The sequence below is a fragment of the Equus caballus genome, chromosome 4, assembly GCF_041296265.1.
Source record: "Equus caballus isolate H_3958 breed thoroughbred chromosome 4, TB-T2T, whole genome shotgun sequence".
Classification (NCBI taxonomy): Eukaryota; Metazoa; Chordata; class Mammalia; order Perissodactyla; family Equidae; genus Equus; species Equus caballus.
Window position 1 is genome coordinate 111,222,387 of NC_091687.1, and position 18,885 is coordinate 111,241,271.

The following is an 18,885-nucleotide window of genomic DNA, read 5'->3' on the forward strand; positions in this document are numbered from 1 at the left end:
TTCCCAGAGAAGGAAGCCATGGAAGCAGGCCACTGCCATCTCACTGATGCAGGGACGCAGGACAATCGCGGCACCCAAATCGAGACAGGACTGGTGGGGCCGGGAGGGCAGCACAGGCCGCTTCCCTCCCAGGACGCCATCTCCTCCTCACTCCCGTGAGTGGCCCCTTCTTGCCTGCCTCTGAAGGCGTCCCTTTCAGGGCACGAGCCACCTGGAGGAAGCACGGGAAGAATGAGAGTGCCGATGCAACGCAGTCCAGCATTTCCTGGAGCTTTTATTCCAAGGGACGAATTGCCCCCGAGCCACTGACTGCAATGGCACCAGGGCATACTACACACTTGGCTTAGGAGGCACAGCAGAAATTTCTTCCAGCTTTGCTCCCAGCACTGACTGTGGCAACACTCCTAGTTACACCTGTGTGAGGACAAGGTCACCAGAGGAGAGAGGGCACAGCCGCAGGCCCTTCGCCAGACCCCTCGCCCGATCTATCAGTTCTCGGTTCAGGCACAGAGTGTCGGAGCCAGAAGGGCCGCTGGAGACATGTGGTCGCGTTTCTTCACTTTACAGAGAAAGACGAGACCAGGAGCGGTTTGAGTATTGGCCCAAGGTCACGTGTCAATTAGCAGGAAGGTCTGCACGACCACCGAAGCCCCTAATTCTTATTTCTGTGCTCCTGTGGCTTTCTGTGGTCTCTGGCTGCTGCACCCCTGGGAGGGACGCGAGCCGCATTTTACAAAAGGAGAAATGAATTCGTGAGCACAATAAAAATAAACACATAAAGTGATTCCCAAGTTTGACATTACCGGTAACTTCAAAGTACAGAATGTGTCCACTGATACCAAGAAAACTAAGGAATACGGATGCACGCTGTGAACACAGCAACCCAAACACACAACTCTAAGTGGGCCCCGATTAAAGTGCTTAACCACCTATGACAGCTCCACCAATTGGTAATATTAGATTAACTAAGCAAGGAGGCCATCAGATGAGGAGGCTGTAATGCTGTGGTGACAGTCGTGAGCAAGTCAAAATCCAAGCCCGTAAATGCCTCCAGGTCGTGAAACTGAAACCCAAGGATGACCCGTCACAACAGCCAACTAGGCTTTAAGGAACAGCCAGTCAATGGTTTCCTGGCTTCGCTCTGCCTCTTCCCTGCAGAGGTCTCTCCCCAGCTCCTGTCAGTGGATTGCTCCTTCCTAACCACTTCCGGTTTGGCGCTGCCCAATGCAAATTGATTTTGGCTCAAACTCTTAAAATTTTTAATATCCCTCAGTTTATCTTTCAATAGCCATTTACTATATTCATGGAAATTCAACCAGCACTGACACCACCATCTGCTATCCAGCAACATGTTACAATGGGAATATAATCGCGGGAAAAAAAATACTTTTCTGCCATCCAGGAGCCTGTGCTTCTAATAGAGACAACAAGATGGAGATGGAGAGCAGGCATGCTGTGGTTAGATGCTCACATCAATGGCATGAGTATCAAAGTAGGTGGCCAGTCGGAAGAGGATGCATGGGTGCTGGCTGGCCTTGGGCAGATCCGACAACCTCCCCAGGCCTCAGCTCCTTCATCTGTAATATTAGGGAATTTTACCTCCTTAATAACGTCACTCCTGGGTCTTAGATTCTCTTATCTTGCTGATCTCATGATCTCAGGGAAGACTTCATTGATGGTGGGCCTTAGGAGTTGAACAGAAGGAGAAAAGGACACAACCACCTCTGTAAAACCGCAGGCTTTGAACTCATTTTTCCAATGTCAGGCATATTTTTCCCTCTAAACAATTTAAGAAAATCTCCAAAAATATTATTTTTTTCTTTAAAAACGCTTCCTCTCAATCTTCAATCTTTCACTAGGAGTGTCCGTCCGTCACTCGGGAAGCCTCAGGCGGAGGTGAGAGGGTGTCGGAAGGGCAACACGAGTTAGGGAATGATTTCAATTGCCAAACTCAGTTCTGTCCTCTGCAGTGCAATTTTCTGTTGTAATTCATCAGTTAGGCAAAGATTGGCTCAGCTCCTGGAAAAACAATCCCATCTCTATAAGAGACGCTGCCAAGAGGTGAACATCTTAAAGAGAAAAATCATAAAGCATTAAGGATGGAGACAGTATCTGAGGGAAGGTGACTCCTCTTTTCTCGGGATTATACTTCACAGAGAATCATTACTGTTCCCCCTGCCAAAGGCTTAAAAACTCATCTCTGCTTTCACTTTTACAGCAATTATTAATCTACTACCACTCAAGTTTCCATCCTTCCTAAACCACCAAGAGTTTAACCTGCATATCCCCTAAATCAATTATGGATACACTGGAACAATTTCAGAAGTGCATACACAATACAGACTGTTAAACATCTGCAAAGTAATTAAACACGATTGGGCAGGGATTGCGTTAGCGCAATGTTCTTGATAAGCTGGGCAGCCTTGCTCACTGCTGCCCCTTGGCAAACCCTCCAAGGGTGTCAATCAATTAATAGAAAGTCAGTTATTGCACTTACTCTCTACCCAGCCTTATTTTAGGTGTTGTTTAGAATACACTTGAAAAGATACTCGAGGAGTTTATCATGTTGATGAGTCAAGACATTCAAATGAGAAGAATTTGGAGATCAATGTCCTAAATAGGAATTCTGAAAAAGACGAGATCAGGATTCGGCTGAAGCAGTTGAAAAGACTTAGAGGGAAAAAAAAAATGAATGAGACTTAAGCTGATCCTTGGAAGAGAGGAAATGTGCAGCACTTAAGAGAAAGCAGGGCCCTTCCAGGTGACGGAAGGCAGAGGGAGGACAGGCAGAGGAGTCGGAGTGAGCAGCGTGTCAGAGAAGGGCTGCAAGGGGGCTCACCTGCTTGGAGCTGAGCTCCTCATGCAGAGTGTGGGTATACTTAGCGACTGATGACCTCAGATACTTGTGAGACCCTGTGTATGCCCTGTTCAAAGGGATAGAAATGATGTAAGACATCACTCCAGCTCTCAATGAATCAAGATGATATTGTGTGTATATACATATATCTCCCATCTTCTTTATCCTTTCATCTGTTGATGGACACAAGTCATTTCTATGTACTGGCTATTGGGAATAGTGCTGCAATGCACATGGGAGTGCCAGTTTCTCTTTGATACCCTGTTTTCATTTCCTTTGGACCTATACCCAGAAATGGATTGCTAGATCACATGGTAGTTTTACTCAGCTCTTTCCTGAATTATGGCAACCTATAGTTGATTGTTACCTGCTGTTAAACCTCTTTTTTATGAGCTCTTATATTTTGTGTTTGTGCTCTTGTTTTATTGAGGTAAACTGCTGTATTGCTTTTAAAAATTCATGGTGATATATTCAGTCACTATTGTTGTTTACCTCTGGGCAATATTTTTCAAATAGGAGCTTCCATTTGCCATTTTTCACCCTGTTAATTTAATCCATTTCCCTTTGGTATTTTTAAATAGACATTTTAAATTATAATTTATCATTGAATGAGGGGATTTCTTCCTATAAGCCATTTGATGAAGCCACATGTGGTGGAATATCCAAGGTCATATTCCAAGCAAATGGAATTCTCTTTGTGCCCAGGGTTATCTGTAGGATTAAATTCATTTAGATTTACTTTGCTCCAGCCAATCCAGGCAGTGGTGCAGGGCTGCTCCTGTGCAGAGTTTCTCCCCACCCTGCCTCACCAACACACTGAGATAGATAGATGGATAGATGGATTTTACAAATACAGCTTACTGCACGATTCCTCAGTTTAAACACGCTGTCTCTGTTTCCTGAGAATTCATATCATGCTGCACCCAGGGAACTCCTGCTGCCAGCCCAATCATCTTCTTCTCTGGTTCCAAACAAATGATTGTTGGCTTTCCCCATGGCAGGGGTCCCCTTCTCCCTCTGCCCGTGCGTCCTGACATCTGCAGCTGTGTGTGCCCTCTCGGAACCTCTTCTTGGGCCTCCCTTTGACCTTCTCTCCCCTTGGCAGCCTTCTCTCATAGATTGTGTTTCAGGCTTACAGACGTCTCCCAATTTTGTTGTAAAGGTGGTGTTTTGCATTTTAATTCTCATTCTCCTTGCTGCTTTGGGGTGATTTTTAAGAGGGTAAGATGGAAAATGCCATCTTTGCAGAGCTAATTCTAAACTGGAATTGCTCAACAAATTCTGAGTGAAATTTTAAATGCAAAGAGGGAAAGGGTCACAGGAAGACGTCCAGAGGTCAGAGCCATGACTGCCTTCCGAAGGCACACGCGGAGGCTGGGCCCGTGCAGGCCGGAGGACACCTGTGCGCAATTTAGGAAAAGGCTTCTCTCCCGCGGGACCAGCGTGTCGGGCCCAGCAGCTCTGTGGAGATCGAGCGCAGCCGCTCAGGGGCTTACAAGTGTGCTGCGATGACCACATGTGGGGAAACTGAACCCTGTGTTCTTGCAAGGACAAGGGGCTGAGGTTCTTTCCAGCCCACGACAATCGGGGACATGGCTCCTCAGCTCCTGTCATCAGAGGCCACGACGGCCGGCACCCGTGCTGTCAACGATCCTTTGCCTTTTATTCTTCTCACTTTTTTGCAAAGCCCCTTTTATAAATAAATTACAGCCTCTCTCAGCTTTCTCAGAGTAACATAAAATACTTTCTGCTTCATTTGTCTGCATTCAGGCCGGGTAGAAGAGGATGAAGAGCAGAGAACGGCTGGATTCAGGAATAAACATCAAATAATTCAAAGATGTGTTCGTGCGTGTGCATGTGTGTGTATCCGCGTGTCTGTGTTGTGTGCGTCCATGTGTGAATGTCTGTGTATATGTGCGTGTGCGCGTGTGTGTGTCCGCGTGTCTGTGTTGTGTGCGTCTGTGTGTGCATGTCTGTGTATCTGTGTGTGTCCGCGTGTCCATGTGTGGTAGATGACGGTAGCGTCTCTGCCCGTGCCTGTAGTCGCCGCCTCTGATGGATGCTCTCTCCCGGCCCTCCACTTTGCTCAGCAGGACGACTGTGATTAGAACTCCGGTGGTTCAGAGAACAAGAAGGTAGATTCGGATAAACAAAGCTGGGAGGAACAGAGTTGCAGGAGACAGCGGGAATGAAGGGGTTTGGGACGAGAGGGGGAAGAGTCTAGAATGTCAAGGTGAAGAGAAAACACCCCAAATCTTAAAGACTTTCAAGAGTTCACCCGTTTCTTACCACTCATCCAATTCTCTCTGTATTGCCTCAGCATTCTCCATTTAGAGAAGAGTAAACTGAGGCAACGAATCTGCCGAGTCACGTAGTTGTCCCTCCCAGGGCTGAGGAAGGAGGCCCCGTGCCCTGGGGTCACCATGCTCGTCTGAACTCCACAAGCCGTATGATCCTGATGCATAATTAATAGCGGGAAATGTACAACTGCATTTTCTGTCGTTTCTGCTTCCCGGGGGCGTCAACAATGAACTCACCTCGCCCTCCAGCTTTACCTTCAGGTCAAACCGAGGCTGGATGTCAGCGCTGCAGGGAAAGACTTCCTGGACAAGGGGACACCTTGCAAGAGCCAAATATTCTCCGATCGAGCACAGTTCTTGTGAACATCGCTACAAAGCAGGACCGAGAATCGGTGAGCGTCTGACGGGGGCAATCACAGGTCGGCATCACTGGGTCACTCATCCCCAGTGGCCGACCGTCCTTAGCAAGTCAGGGCATTCTGAGCGCCCTGGGTTTTCTTTCAGCAAGTGCCAGTACCTTCCCCGGATCCCAAGCTACTTACTATGCTTTCAGCTGATGACAGAACATGCTTCATTTCTAATGTTTCATAGAAGGCATTCTTTGAAGTCAATTTGTTACATGACAGCACTACAAAGAAGGAAAATAATAAGTATATGCTATTTACTTCTACACTCTAGTTATTCAATAAGAGAGAAAAACGCCAATTGACTCCATCACTCATACAAAATTCCATACGCTCAGTCTCTCGGGGGACCTGAGTTGTTGTTTCAGTGGAAATTACAGCCAGGGTGATTCGCTTGGAAGTAGTTTTTCATCTGTTTGTTGTTGGTTTACTTACCACGGGAAAAGCGACATGGGCAAGCCATCAGTGAGCATAACTGTACCATATTCTTCAAAGGTTCTGAACCCAGAGTCCAGAACGCTGCGTCTGAGATCCAGATGTGCTGGTGGGTGGCTGGGTGACCTTTGCTAAGTAGTGTCACCTCTTGGGGCCTCCGTGTCTTCACCTGAAGAAGAGTGGACTGCACTCACTCATGTAACACCCCACAAATGCAAATGAAGGGTCCAGGACGTGCTGGGCCCTGCGCCCCCTCCTGGGGGAGGAAGTGGTGGGTCATCAGCCCCCGTGGCCCCCGCCCTTGGGGACTCCGAGTGCGGGGAAGGAGGCCGATGGGGAAGAGGAGACACATTTCACACTAGCAGGGTCCCAGGACGCCTCCTAAAAATCCCCGACTTCTGAGCACTGATCGCAGAGGCTCTATGTCGTCCTGGAGGCAGGACCAGGTTCCCCCAGGAACGGAACCAAAACTGTGAGGAGCGACTGCTTGTATCCCGTCTTCCTGGAGTAAAACTGAAAGCCCGAGAAACACTCCGCTTACCATTAATCAATATCAGGAGAACGGTGGCTTTTTCCCCCTAAGACACAGAATTTAACTACCTGCAGATTTTTAAAAACCAACTAGCCCATCCCCACTCTCGTCTTACAATAAGTGGCTGGCGTTTAGGTTGCACAGTTGAGTTTTTGACATAAATTATTTGAGCCCGTATGTACCTCCTCTTGGTTGATTCAAGAAATTACAAATGTCCTAATACTCAGTGACAGAACTTGACATATCAAAGGATTCATAGGAACATCAACAAAAAATAAATCACCATTTCACTGCCCCTCCCCAAAACTAAATTCCTCGTTTTACAAAGACCATATAATCCTTTCATTTTCAAACAAATACCACTGCCTCACTGTTATTCTAGCATAAGCTAGCATAAATCTTACAACAGGCAGCACGTTCAATGCGCTTTTAATAGCCTGCTAGAAGGGCTCCTACGTGACATCACCCCACACCGAATTTGAGGGGATTACCTGTGTCAGCCCGGCCAGGCGGTGGCAATGGCAGCACAAAAGATCTGCCTGAGAACTTGCCACAGGAAACTATGCGCTGTATTTTCGTGCCTCGTAAAAGGAGGGGAAAAAACAGCTATTAAATTAATTGGCACTAAAAGCATGTAATAGTTATCTAATCTATTAATTTTTAGTTTAATATTAACTCCAGTGTCTGCTATGACACGCATTTGACCTGCACAAGGAGCCAGGTCACCAGCTCCGTCTTTGAAGGGAGACGAGTGGCTGGGGGAGGCGGGGGGACGGGATTCTTTCCCTTTGACCTTGTATTCGAAGACTGTGTTTGCTTTGAGACAAGTATTGACTTTATGTGGGGCCGGCCTCGTCGAGCCTGACGTAGCTTGTTCCTCCGTAAATTTTAAAGGACCGCAGGTTGAAGAGGTAGCTTTTAACTCTCAGACATTTGAAAAAGTTCAGGTGATACCATCTTTCTTCAAAGGAGGAGAAAGGATTCGATCCTAAGGTAAGAAGAGAGGGCGCGCGGGACCGCCCAGCCACTCAACAGGGCGGGGGATGAGCCCGAGCCCCCAGGTCTTTTTTTTCCCTATGTTTCCCTAATTTTTGTTTATTTATAAGCATAGAAAAAGCACTTAAACTTTCTATCCTGCATTCCAGAAACAAGGCTGAACTCTGGAAGAAAAATCGTCGCCATAATAACTATACAGTTTGCTCGTGCTTTCAAAAGGTGCATCCCAAACAAAGTCCTAAACCCATCAACCGCCTTCAGAAGAAGAATGGTTAAAAACTAGAAAATTCTCTGGAAAACATCTGATGGTCTGAACAATGTGAAGGACTTCCTGCCAAGTGAGCTGAGGCACTTGGACGAACACAGAGCAGCCTTTCGGTTAAGGCCGCCCAAGAACTGCTTCCCACGTTCTTCACCCAACTCTGTCACTCCCTGTGGGAGCATTTTCTTACACTTTGAGTCCAGGGTCTAGGAATTTCATCATCTTGGGTTCACACCTCAGCAAAGAAAGTGGAGTATCTTCACGAAATGACACTACTATGTGGGCATCTTTGCAACAATGACGTGGCTCTCGTCACAATGTGCTCTACCTGAGACCTGCACACCGGAGTTACGACACCATCAGGATCGGAGGAGAGAGTGGACTGAGTCCAGGAAGCCCTTGCTGCCCACTCCAGGCAGAAAAGGAGGTGAATTTCTCATTCTCGGGAATAAGGCACCAGTTGACCTTCTGGACTAGGCAACAGAAGCTTCCAGAATCAACCAGCTGCTCTTCCAAACTATCTTCGAATGGCATTTTGCCTGTGTGGAGACAAGTGTGGATATTCTCTGAGAAGCCACCTATTAACGGGAGACGCCTACTAAAGGCCATTTGCCCTGAAATCAGAGGTGTTGGTGATCCCGTCCCAGTGGCACTGCCTTTGAAGGTGGTCTCTGACCAACAACTACCCTTCCATGGCTGAGGGGAGAACTCTGCGAAGAACCACGCCATCCCATGGGAGCAGCTTCCAGCTGTCCCCCACCCAGAACATCGGGGAGAGACACAGAGACCAGAACCCCGCCCCCCTGGAGCCATTCGTGTGCTTCTGATGTCCCAAGGTGCAAACTCTGAATCTACCTGTGCTCAGTGGATAGTACAGTTGAAATACATGCTATTGGTTTAAAAATATTCTTGCCAGCTGTCACTGAGATCCTACAACCATATGTGCCATTGTGTCTTTGGTAAATATATTTCAGTACTAAATGTGAGACCTACAGGTACAACTGGAGAATGGCCTCACCTGGCCGCTGCAGGCCGCAGTGCTCGCCGCAGAGACAGGGCCGCCTTGCTGACGAGGGCCGGTGCTCAGGACCCCCGGACAGCTCGGTGCCCCAGGCTCGCAGAATGTTGGAGGGGCAACTTTGCTTTGGACACCCGCTGACTCATCTTGTGGGACAGACTCCGCTGTGAAAGTCAGAACAGCTTCACACCCTCCAGCCACATTCACAGCCTCCTCCGGAAGTTCCCAGGTCTCATTCCTCAAGAGCCTGTCACAGGAGAGGGAGAAAAAGCACCAACACGTGAACTCAGGAAACGCCACCTCTGCACCCCTGGCCCAGCGCCCTCCACGGGGCCCTCCCTCCCACCATGTTTATACTCCATCTGGCATCCAGCTTCAGATTGTGTGAAAATTCCTGACACTCCACACCAGAAGCATGAAATACTGCATAAGATTAGGAGAGCTCGGAGAGGTGGCTCTGCCCACAGCTCAGTGTGCCTCCAACCTAGCGTGTGCGCTAAATCACTGTTTCCATCTTCTTAGACGATCGTATTGCTCTATGGAGTTATTTTTCCATTACACGCTTAACAATAACCAACCTTTGTTGCATGCGGAATGCCAGGCATTATGCTAAGCATTTCCATGAACTACCGCACATAACTTTATAAAAGACAATGTTATTACCCCTGCTGCTTAGACAAGGACACACTCAAGGGCAGGGAGGGTAAATGGCGCTTGGAAAGGGAAACAGCAAATAAGAGAGAGCTGGATCCCACAGCCACAACTTTCTGACCTCAGGGCCAGCCCTACGCCATCAATGGTGTTATTGGGGGTCTTGTGGCGCATGTCCCTGTGGGACTGGTGGCAGCGTGGCCAGGGAGCTTGTTCGTGGGCCCATGTTAATAAAGCTGCAGTCAGGGCCTCATGCAGCGAGGCCTGGAGCAGTGTTCTGCTTCGCGCCTGCAAGCAGACCCTGCTTCCAGCGGCGGGTGGTGGAAGGAGTCATGGATTGCTATCGGTGTACATCTCATTCTGTGTCACTGGTCACATGGTGCCCTTCCCTCTCCCAGAAGGTAAGGTCCCCCAGCCCTGCCTCTGATGCCCCAGCTGTGGGGATTTGCCTGCTCTCCTGGCTCCAATCCACAGGGTCAGTGTGGGGCTCCAAAGGGTTCTTAGAGGATTTCCTCAGGCCCCACTCCTGGCAGCCAGCCCAGCCAGGCTGCCCAACAGCAACGTCCTACATGCTGTGCTCAGAGGGGTGGGTGCTTCTTCGCTTTGCTGTGCTGGAAGCCATGTGCGCTCTTCTCCATCTGTGACCCCGTTAGGTCTCGGGGAAAGTTGAACCAGGTGATTTCTTATCTCTCATCCCAAGTAGTTCCTGTTTTTGAAGACAGGTGAGTGCTACCTCTGCCGTACCAGGGCCATGTGCTATGAATTATCTTTTCTGAAGTTAGAAGGTATATCTAGTTCTCACCATCATCTGCAAATGCCAAGGTTGCTGACAGGGCGCTGAGCAGAGAACCTGGCCCACAAACAGTTGACGCGAGGATTCTGGCCTCCTCCCCTGGGAGCGAACCGTTGAAGCTGGCTGGACCCAGCCTCACTCCAGGGAGCAGGCCTGTTTTTCCATCAAATGCTCAGGAAAATGTCTAGGTGACGTTGGAAAGCTGTAGAATAAAACCAATGTCTCAGCTTCAGTGAACCCCGATGTCTCGGGAGAGGCTGATTTTCCCTGCTATAGAACTGCGTCAGACGCCTGAGATGCATGCATCCTGCTGCTCGCCGCGCCCGTGCCCGGTCACAGAGGCTCCTAGCGCTCGCATCCTCAGGCCTGCGCGCTGCTGGGGGAGGAACACACCCGGCCAAGTGCAGCTCATTTATGGGCCCAGGGCTGAGAGCAGCTGCCTTTCATCGTCTCCCTCAGATTAATTTGGACGAATGCGTCGCTTTCTTAGCAGACTGATCCCACAGACAGCAGGTGTTCATGATAATGACATCAAGCAATATTTATCAGGTGCCAAAATTTAATGGGCTTTTGCAAAATCAAAACGGTTTTGCAACTCACAGTGAAGTGTCCATTTGAGCTAGAAAGTGCACGCTCTCGTGTACGATTCTCATTTTGTTTTGGCCAAAAGAAAAGATGACTGTGAAGCGGGCGCCGCTTTGCTTGAATTCCCGTCCAATGGAGGAGCAGTGTGAGAGCCCTGACTCGCAGAGATTTCCAGGTATGTTTGGAACTCCGCAGGATGAGAGAGATCATGGCACGGGTCTCATTCCCGGCACAAAGTCCTTTGCAATGGAATGAAACACCTTTGCTAAAATGCGGGGCAAAAATTGCTTTCTTTTTCCTTAATGTGGGAGGAAATGTGAAGCGTGTTTATAGAAGCTCCATCAGAAAAGATAATCTGTCATTATGTACGTTATTTATTACGCCAAAGCAACACTGTGCTTAAAAAGTGACATACCTTATTAGAGAGACAGCACAAAAAAATCGTGCAATTGTTTTACAAGATGGAAAATCACAGAAACTACTTCTATTCTCTATCTTCTCTGCAAAAGAGAACTAAATTCTCTGCGGGCCGCAGAACAGGTTTATATCCGCCCTGTTCACCAAGGACAGGGCCTCCCCTGCTCCCTGAAGTCTTGTCCAAATGGTCTGGCTGGACAGTCGCTGCCACCAAAGAAAAGCTGGGCTGCGACACTTACTGGGAGGAGCTGGTTTGCAACCTGGAGGATGAGGGGTGGGAGGAACAGAGATGCTGAGAACTCTCAAGCAAATTTTTTAGCAAAAAAAGCACCTCTATAAAAGTTGCCATGCACAGAACATGTGAAAGGGGTTCGGTGTGTAGAGAGCAGAGTTTATGAATGGGGCACACCTTGTGGTCAGACACAGAAGTAAGCCTGCCATTTGGCCAGCAAGTGGCTTAACGTGTTCTCCCCGCACCTTCCCTTGTAACCTGGGATGTGTTAAATTTATCAGGCTGCAGAAGGAGCCGTGTTCATCCTCAGAGGGTTCCAGCCACCCTTCTCCAGGTCACCTCTCTGTGCCCCCAAAAGATGAAGCACTGGGCTCTAGTGGAGCCAGAGCAAGAGGGCTGCCCCCACCCCACAAGGGCTCCGCACAGACCCGCTGTCTCCTCCCCACCTCCATCCTGGGGCCGCCTCCACTCTGTCCACCCTGGATCGTGCAACCAGGTGTCTACCCTGACAGTTCTCCTAAGGGGGAGCAGCAGGGCCCTCAGTGGAGCGTGTGGTCCCACCAGGTTGGAAGAGAGGACCCATCTGTCCCCTTAGCCCCTACTGTCACCCCAATACAGGCACAGAAAAACACACTGCACTTGAGAAGAAGACCATTCCTGGTGCTTCCAGAAGTAAGCACAGCACAATAAGGCAGGACGTAAAGATGAGCCTACAGCTGAACAAAGAATAGTCAAAGGAAAAATAAGCTGAACCAGGAGTGACACTGACGCTCTCCACACACACCCTTCAGTCCCAAAGGTCTCCTAACAGGGGCCGTGCACCTGCACCTAAGTTTTTGAGAAACCGGGGTGAAAGGGCAACAATGGTCCTGATTCGTGGTATGGAAACAAATAGCACAACTGAGACAAACGAGATAGAGCGCACCTCAGCCCTTCCAGGTTCCGAGATAAGAATTCTCTCCTGCAGGCCCCCAGCCAAGGAACTGATGCCAGGGAAACAGAGAGAGTCTCGCAGCTCCGACAACAGTGACTTTCCTGGGCTGATCGCTGTAATGGCTTCAGTTGCTAAAATGCAATTCAGAAAAGAGCAATCTTTATTCCTTCAACATTGAAGACCACATCCCATGTGCCCAGCCTGTGCTAGCAGTGGATACACGCTGGAGAAGAGGAGAGCCTCGAGATGTCATAGGGCATCAGGGGAGACAGGCAGCAAATCACAGGTCAATGTCCACGTGCACAGTGGAACTAGCATACGGAAGAGCATGAACAGGTATGTTGACAGAGAATGGTGCTGAGACTCAGAGCGGAGGGGCAACATGGAAAACACATCTTAAAGGATGAGAAGGAGCCACTCATGCAGGGAGGGAACGAAGCTTCTCTGAGCAAGTGGTGAGAGAGGGTCTGAGGGCTCCTAGGAGGAAGACAGCTCTCCCGGGGTGGGCCCCACCCACCCAACCACAGATCTGGACTCCATGGCAGGAATTCCTCACAGGGGTTAACGACCCACAGGGTCCAGAGAGAGAATTCCAGGGTATGTGAACTTATGGGGAAAGCACATCTTTAATTTCATGAACCTCTGCTGAACTCTAGTGTTCTTGCAGTGATGAAGTGGGCAACCACACCAGCCACCAGTGACATCACAGACAGTCTACATGATGTGACGACGGTTGTTGCTGGTCTCTCGAAATACCCTTCAGGCTCAGCACTACCTCAGGACTGCGGTGGGTCCCAAGCCTGCAACCGGGTCTTGTAATCTAATATGTTGCTCTAAAGTAAATATATTACTATACCACCAATTTGTTTCATATTTTTACACATATCTGTTTCCTTTGAAACAACATATTTCAACTTAATTTGTTTCCCTAGAAATCCTATATATTTTGTGTTGAGAAATTTCATTCTGAGAAGAGGCTCAAAGGCTCCAAGCAGAGGTCTGTGGGAAATCAATCAGTCAATAAAAAGAACGGCAATAAAATTAAGAAGCTCTGCCCTTGAACAATTGTTCTCACCATTCTTTAGTGTAATGGATGGATGAAGTAAGAATCTTTCTGATTTATCCATTAATGCCATTTCTTGCAAATGACCTTTTGATAATAAGAGAATAGCAGTGGGTTCCAAAGCAATTCACCACAAGAAAATAGAAAAAAAAGGAGAAAACCATCTCTATAGAATTTTAAAAAATGGTAAAATTCAATATCTACTTATCATCAAAAACTTCTGGAAAACTATGAGTAGAGGAGCATGCTCTCAACCTGATGAAGGACATCTTCAGGAAATCTACATAAACATCCTACTTGAATGTAAAACCTAGACGTTTCCTCTCTGAGGTGGAGAATCTTGCCTGTCCTCACCACTTCTGTTCAACATGGCCCTGGAAGGTCTAGACACTTCAATAAGGCAAGAAAAAGAAATAAAAGGCACAAAGATTGGTATAAAAGAAAGAAAACTGTCATTATTGACAGATGATGTAACTTTATAAGTATAAAATCCAGGAGAATCTATAGATAAGTTATTAGAATTAATGAGTGAATTTAAGAAGGTTACTGGATTGTGGTCAATATATAAAAATCAATTGGATATTTTTCTCCTGGCAGCAAACAGAAATAATTTAAGAAAAAAAAGATAATGTAGCAGATGCTTGCCGTGCTCTGTGCTACATCCTATCCACCAACCTGATTTCAGCACAGCTGTGGTGGACAGTTCCACACACGTGGTCGTGTCCTACATCAAGCACACACTGTGGGGTCTGCTTCTCCGCTCAGGGAATTCATCCAAGATGCAGAAGTCCTCTCAGTCTGTGCACAGAGACACCCCAGAAGTGCAGGAACAGTAATACCTTGGGAGGCCACCCTCAACCATTCGAGGAATGGGGTTGTTGGCAAAATTCCCAGCCCGTCCTTTGGTGGGAAAATCCTGGGACCCATTCTCCAATTTCTGTGAAACCGAGTCTCAATTATCCACAGTGGTACTCGTTCAGTTACACCCACTTTGTCGGTATTCCTCGCTTTCCTGCCCCACTCCTGCTGCTCTGATCCTTTGGATCACCTTGTAAATAAACTACCTGGCCCCCATCCTTGTCTCAGGCTCTTCTTTAGAAAAGTATAAACAAAAACCATGTACAAGAAGATCAAATAATATCTATAATTATGAATGAGTCATACAGGAGATACATAAGACCAATCTGCAGAAAACTATAAGACAGTATTATAAGTTAAAGAAGGACTAAACAAATGGAAGTATATAAAGTATTTGTGGATGGGAAGACTACATATGGTAAAGATATTAATTCACCAAAATTGATCTATGTATTAAATACAATCTTAATCAAAACCCAAGAGACTCTGTTTTTAGAAACTTGGCAAGCTAATTCTCAAATTTTATGAAAATTCAAAAAGCAAAGAATACTGAAGACACTCTCGAAGAAGAACCAGTTAGGAGACATACTTTACTAAATATTAAGATCTTTTAAAGTCATGGTGATTAAGATGATGTGGTATTGACAAAATGATAAAGAACTGATGATTGGAACAGAAATGACAGGCAGAAATAGGCCCCTAAATTTATGATCACTTTGTTTAAGACAAAGGTGGCACTAAAGAGTGAGGAAAAGCTATTCTTTTTAATAAAAGATTCTAGGACAATTAGATACAATATATTTTTTAAAGCCTTGATTATGTCTTCACACCACACATATAAATTAACTACATGTGGATGGTAAAACTGACCACAAACTTTAACACAAGAAAGCTTGTGGAAAATAATATAGGAAAAAGTGTTTTTACTCTTCTACTTATAATCCTAGTTACTGTATATCCTTCACTATTTTATTGGGCTTTAAAGATTAATGATTGCTAAAACACTGTTATTTATTGTACCTTTATAAATATGGGACAAACACTTTGGTCTCAGAATGATTTTTGGTTTTAATGACATTTAATATTAATATGAGAGCTTATTCTCTCTGTGTTTTCTTAACACATCTTTGCCTACCCTGCTCCTGACTTTTTGTTTAGGTGCATATTTCACAAGTAGCGTATACTTCATTTTCCTTCCTGAACCATGAGGAAAGGCTTTGCTTTTCATTCAAAAACTTTAACCCATTTGTACTTATTGTTATAACTGATATTTTATTTCTCTTGTTATATTTATAATTTCAATTTTATGATTTCTTATTGCTTCTTTGTTTTCTATATTTTAAAAAATGCAATGGAAGAAAGGCCTCACTTAACAAGAAATTATAACAAAATAGAAAATATCTAGAAAAATACAACATCTTGGGAAATGTGCCAGACACGTACAAAGAAAATTTTTAAACTCTACTGCGAGATGTAGAAGAATGCTTAAAGAAACAGAAGGATGGAGTGCCTCCCACACCTGCTAAACTGAGGACCACAACGCTACCGATTTCCCTCAAATCAACCTGTGAGCTTCCTGAAATTTCGTTTACAACTTTAAAGCGTTTTGTTCGAGTGCTATTTTTATAATTAGATAAAGTGAGTCTAAAATTTATGAGAGAATAATCTGGCAGAAGCTATGGACACAACTGACAATTTCGAGGCAGGCCTTGTACAAGCAGAGCTCAGAAGCACGCGGTGTGACGAGCCGCGAGAAGCAAGGGAGGGGCGGAGGAGCCGCGGGAGGAGCAGAGCGAGGCCGGCAGCGCAGGGAGGGCGGCGCGGAGGAGGAGCTCCGGGCACCTGGCACCTGCGGGCCAGGAATCCAGGCGTCCCGCCGGCCAGCCCAGGCTTAGCAACAGCAGCAGCTCGCGGGAAGGTTAGTTACACAAATTGATAAAGGCATGGAGACTTCTTAGCACACGGCCCGGCGCGCAGTCCTCACTCGGTACCTTCTTGCCGGCAGTCGCTGTCGCTCACAGAGCGCGTTAGCCCTTAAAGATTCTGAGAATTCCTACAGGAAAGAAGTCTGCTCCATGGCTCTTAACGCAGGCTTCCAACACTTATGTGAACAGAACGCGCCTTTTTTAAACCTAACTTCTCTTAAATGACCGTGGTCCTGAGGAGCATGCTCTGGGCAGCGCAGCCCCCGTAGGAGTAAGAACTCAGGGTAGACAAGGGCGGCATTCAAAATTACTGGGGTAACACGGGAAAAGTTTTTAAATGATACAGAGAAAATCAACTATTTGGAAAGAAAGTTAGGGCTTCATTTCAAACTTTGTATAAAAATAAACCATAAGAAACTAAACTAAATAAACTAAAAAGAACTAGCAGGAATAAACTAAAATAAATAAAATTTAATTAATTAAAAGAAAATGAAAGAAACCATAAAATACTCTTGGTTGTTTGTTTTTAAACCCTGTTTTAACCTTAGCGTAGAGGTTACTTATCTTAGCATAGCAGCAAAAGCAAAAACTAAGGGAAAATCTTGATAGATTTTATTACATGATAACAGAATTTCCGCAAATTAAAAAACATCATAAATGCAATAAAAGGAAAACTATCGATCTTTGTAAATATCTGCTACTATACTCAATAGGAAAACTATGACCAAAACAGGCAATTGGCATAAAAAGATAATTTAACAAGAAGACACATAATATCCAATCTAATACTATAAAACAGGTAATTCAAAGAGAGAGAGTGAGAGAATATTGCACTGTCCCCTACAGCTGGGGAAGATTAAACCCACCCTGCTCAAGTGTTTGGGGAAATGGAAAGTGTACCCCGAGGAGAGTGTCAGTGTGAACTTTCTGAAGGTCAGTTTGGAACTTGTAGCAGAAGCTTTAAAAATATTAAGTACTTTGATCTAGAAACTTCACCTCTGGGAATTTATCCCAAGAGTATGGAAGGCTGCAAAGACAGTCACCAAAGTACCGATCTAGGATTGAAAACTGGAAAACCAATACTCACTAAGAGGTTGACTAAAACTTCCGTACATCCTTACAATGGAATCACCTCGTGTTGTAGAAGAATATTTAAATACTTGGGGAAAGGCCAAAGATAGATTATTAGGCCAAAAAAAAAAAGCCATTTCCAGATTTGAAAATGTACGAGTGGTGGGGTGTCGGGGGAGTGAGACTGAGCAAGAGAAAGAGAGACAGGAAAAAGCCCAGAAGACTTGACGATGAATTGTTCAATGCGGTCCTATTGTTTGCGGGGATTCTTCTCACAGTAAACACGCACAGCTGATACCTTGGCTCCTCCAGAGGTGGAGCACGCGGTGAGGGTTGGAGCAGGAGCACAGTGGGGAAAGTGGGAAGGTAGCAGAGGGGAGGCGCCTGGGCCACACTCGCCTGCAGGCTGGCTCCCCTGAGAGAGGAGGACGCTGGGCTGTTCATCCAGCAGGTCTGCCCTGGCCGAGGACTGCGGGGCATGAACGCACAGCACGTGTGACTTCCACGTGTGGGGTCAGCCCGCCCCTGCAGCCAGAGGAGGCCTCGGGGAGAGGGTCCCAGGGGCTTGCAGGAGAAGCCCCAGCAGGAGGAAGGCGGGGCATGCTTGGCTCAGGCAGGTGACCCATGGCTTCCGGCCCAGCTGAGACAACCAAGAAAAGGAAACATGGAAATTATTCTTACAACCACATTGAAATATAGAAAAATTAACCACTGTTTGGGGTGTTCCTAAGCATCATACATGACAGCAAGAAGAATACGAAAACCACATCGCTCTAACAGGCTGCACGCGATCCACGACCAGGTGTGGTGGGGGAGGCTGAGCTACCAGCATCGGGAGGCAGGTGCCTTTCAGCTCCTGGCTGGGGTCTTGCGAGGAACAGGCTGTGTGGACATGGCCTCACCTGGGAGGGGCTGACAGGGAACATTTTTACATCAATTCTAGGGTGGCAGAGGGCCGCAGAGGGAAAATACCAGAGGTAGAAACCGAAGAAGCTGCTGAGCAAAGGGTTTGCAGGGGTGGACCTGCGTTTACAGCATCGGCTAGAATAGTGCTAGGCTTGGAGTGACACCCCGTAAATCCTGACTTAACCAAACTGTGAGGACAGGACCGACAGCACAAGCAAAGGGCGCTCGAACCTGTCCTCTGCCGGCACCCTGCCCCTGCCCCACACCCAGAGTGTGCCTCGGAAGATGCTTAGAGGCACAACACCCAGTGTGAACAAACTGGCTCGCCTCCCGTCCCCACCATTCTCAAGAGGAAGTATTCCTTCTAATATGTGATGCCATTCTCCGTCGACTCCCGAGGAGCGCCTACTTCTCCCCACACCCTTGACTTTTGATCCACTGCTGCCTGGTAGGTCTCTTTTTGTTATTCTTCAACGGCTCCTATGTGTGACACAGAGTTTGCCGGAATGGAGAAAGTAAGACGGGCAAAATCACATGCAAGATTCTAACCTGTCCGGGAGAGCGGGCACATTTCACTCTGGACACAGTGGGTCTAAGATAAGAAGACCATCTACACTGCGTGGGCCCAGCTCAAATCCTGCCTGCT

The 18,885-nt window shown here is 46.9% G+C and overlaps 1 protein-coding gene across 4 annotated transcripts in view; it reads right to left on the reverse strand.

Annotated features, from left to right (window-relative positions):
- Positions 1-18,885, reverse strand: part of LOC111773296 (uncharacterized) — a 123,744-nt gene that overhangs the window by 11,390 nt on the left and 93,469 nt on the right. The window contains exons 1-8 of one of the 4 annotated variants that reach the window (XR_011438301.1): positions 12,408-12,547; positions 8,805-9,051; positions 7,020-7,109; positions 5,997-6,165; positions 5,700-5,785; positions 5,395-5,526; positions 2,840-2,924; positions 1,600-2,019 (exon numbers count right to left, since the gene is read on the reverse strand). Coding sequence is in view for 2 of the 4 variants with exons in the window: in XM_070266111.1 (XP_070122212.1) it covers positions 2,880-2,924; positions 5,395-5,526; positions 5,700-5,785; positions 5,997-6,165; positions 8,805-9,051 (679 nt within the window). In the remaining 2 variants the exon portion in view is untranslated. Of the gene's footprint in view, positions 1-1,273; positions 2,070-2,839; positions 2,925-5,394; positions 5,527-5,699; positions 5,786-5,996; positions 6,166-7,019; positions 7,110-8,804; positions 9,052-12,407; positions 12,548-18,885 lie in introns of those variants that run through there. The other 3 variants (XR_011438300.1, XM_070266111.1, XM_070266112.1) reach the window with 3 other exon arrangements.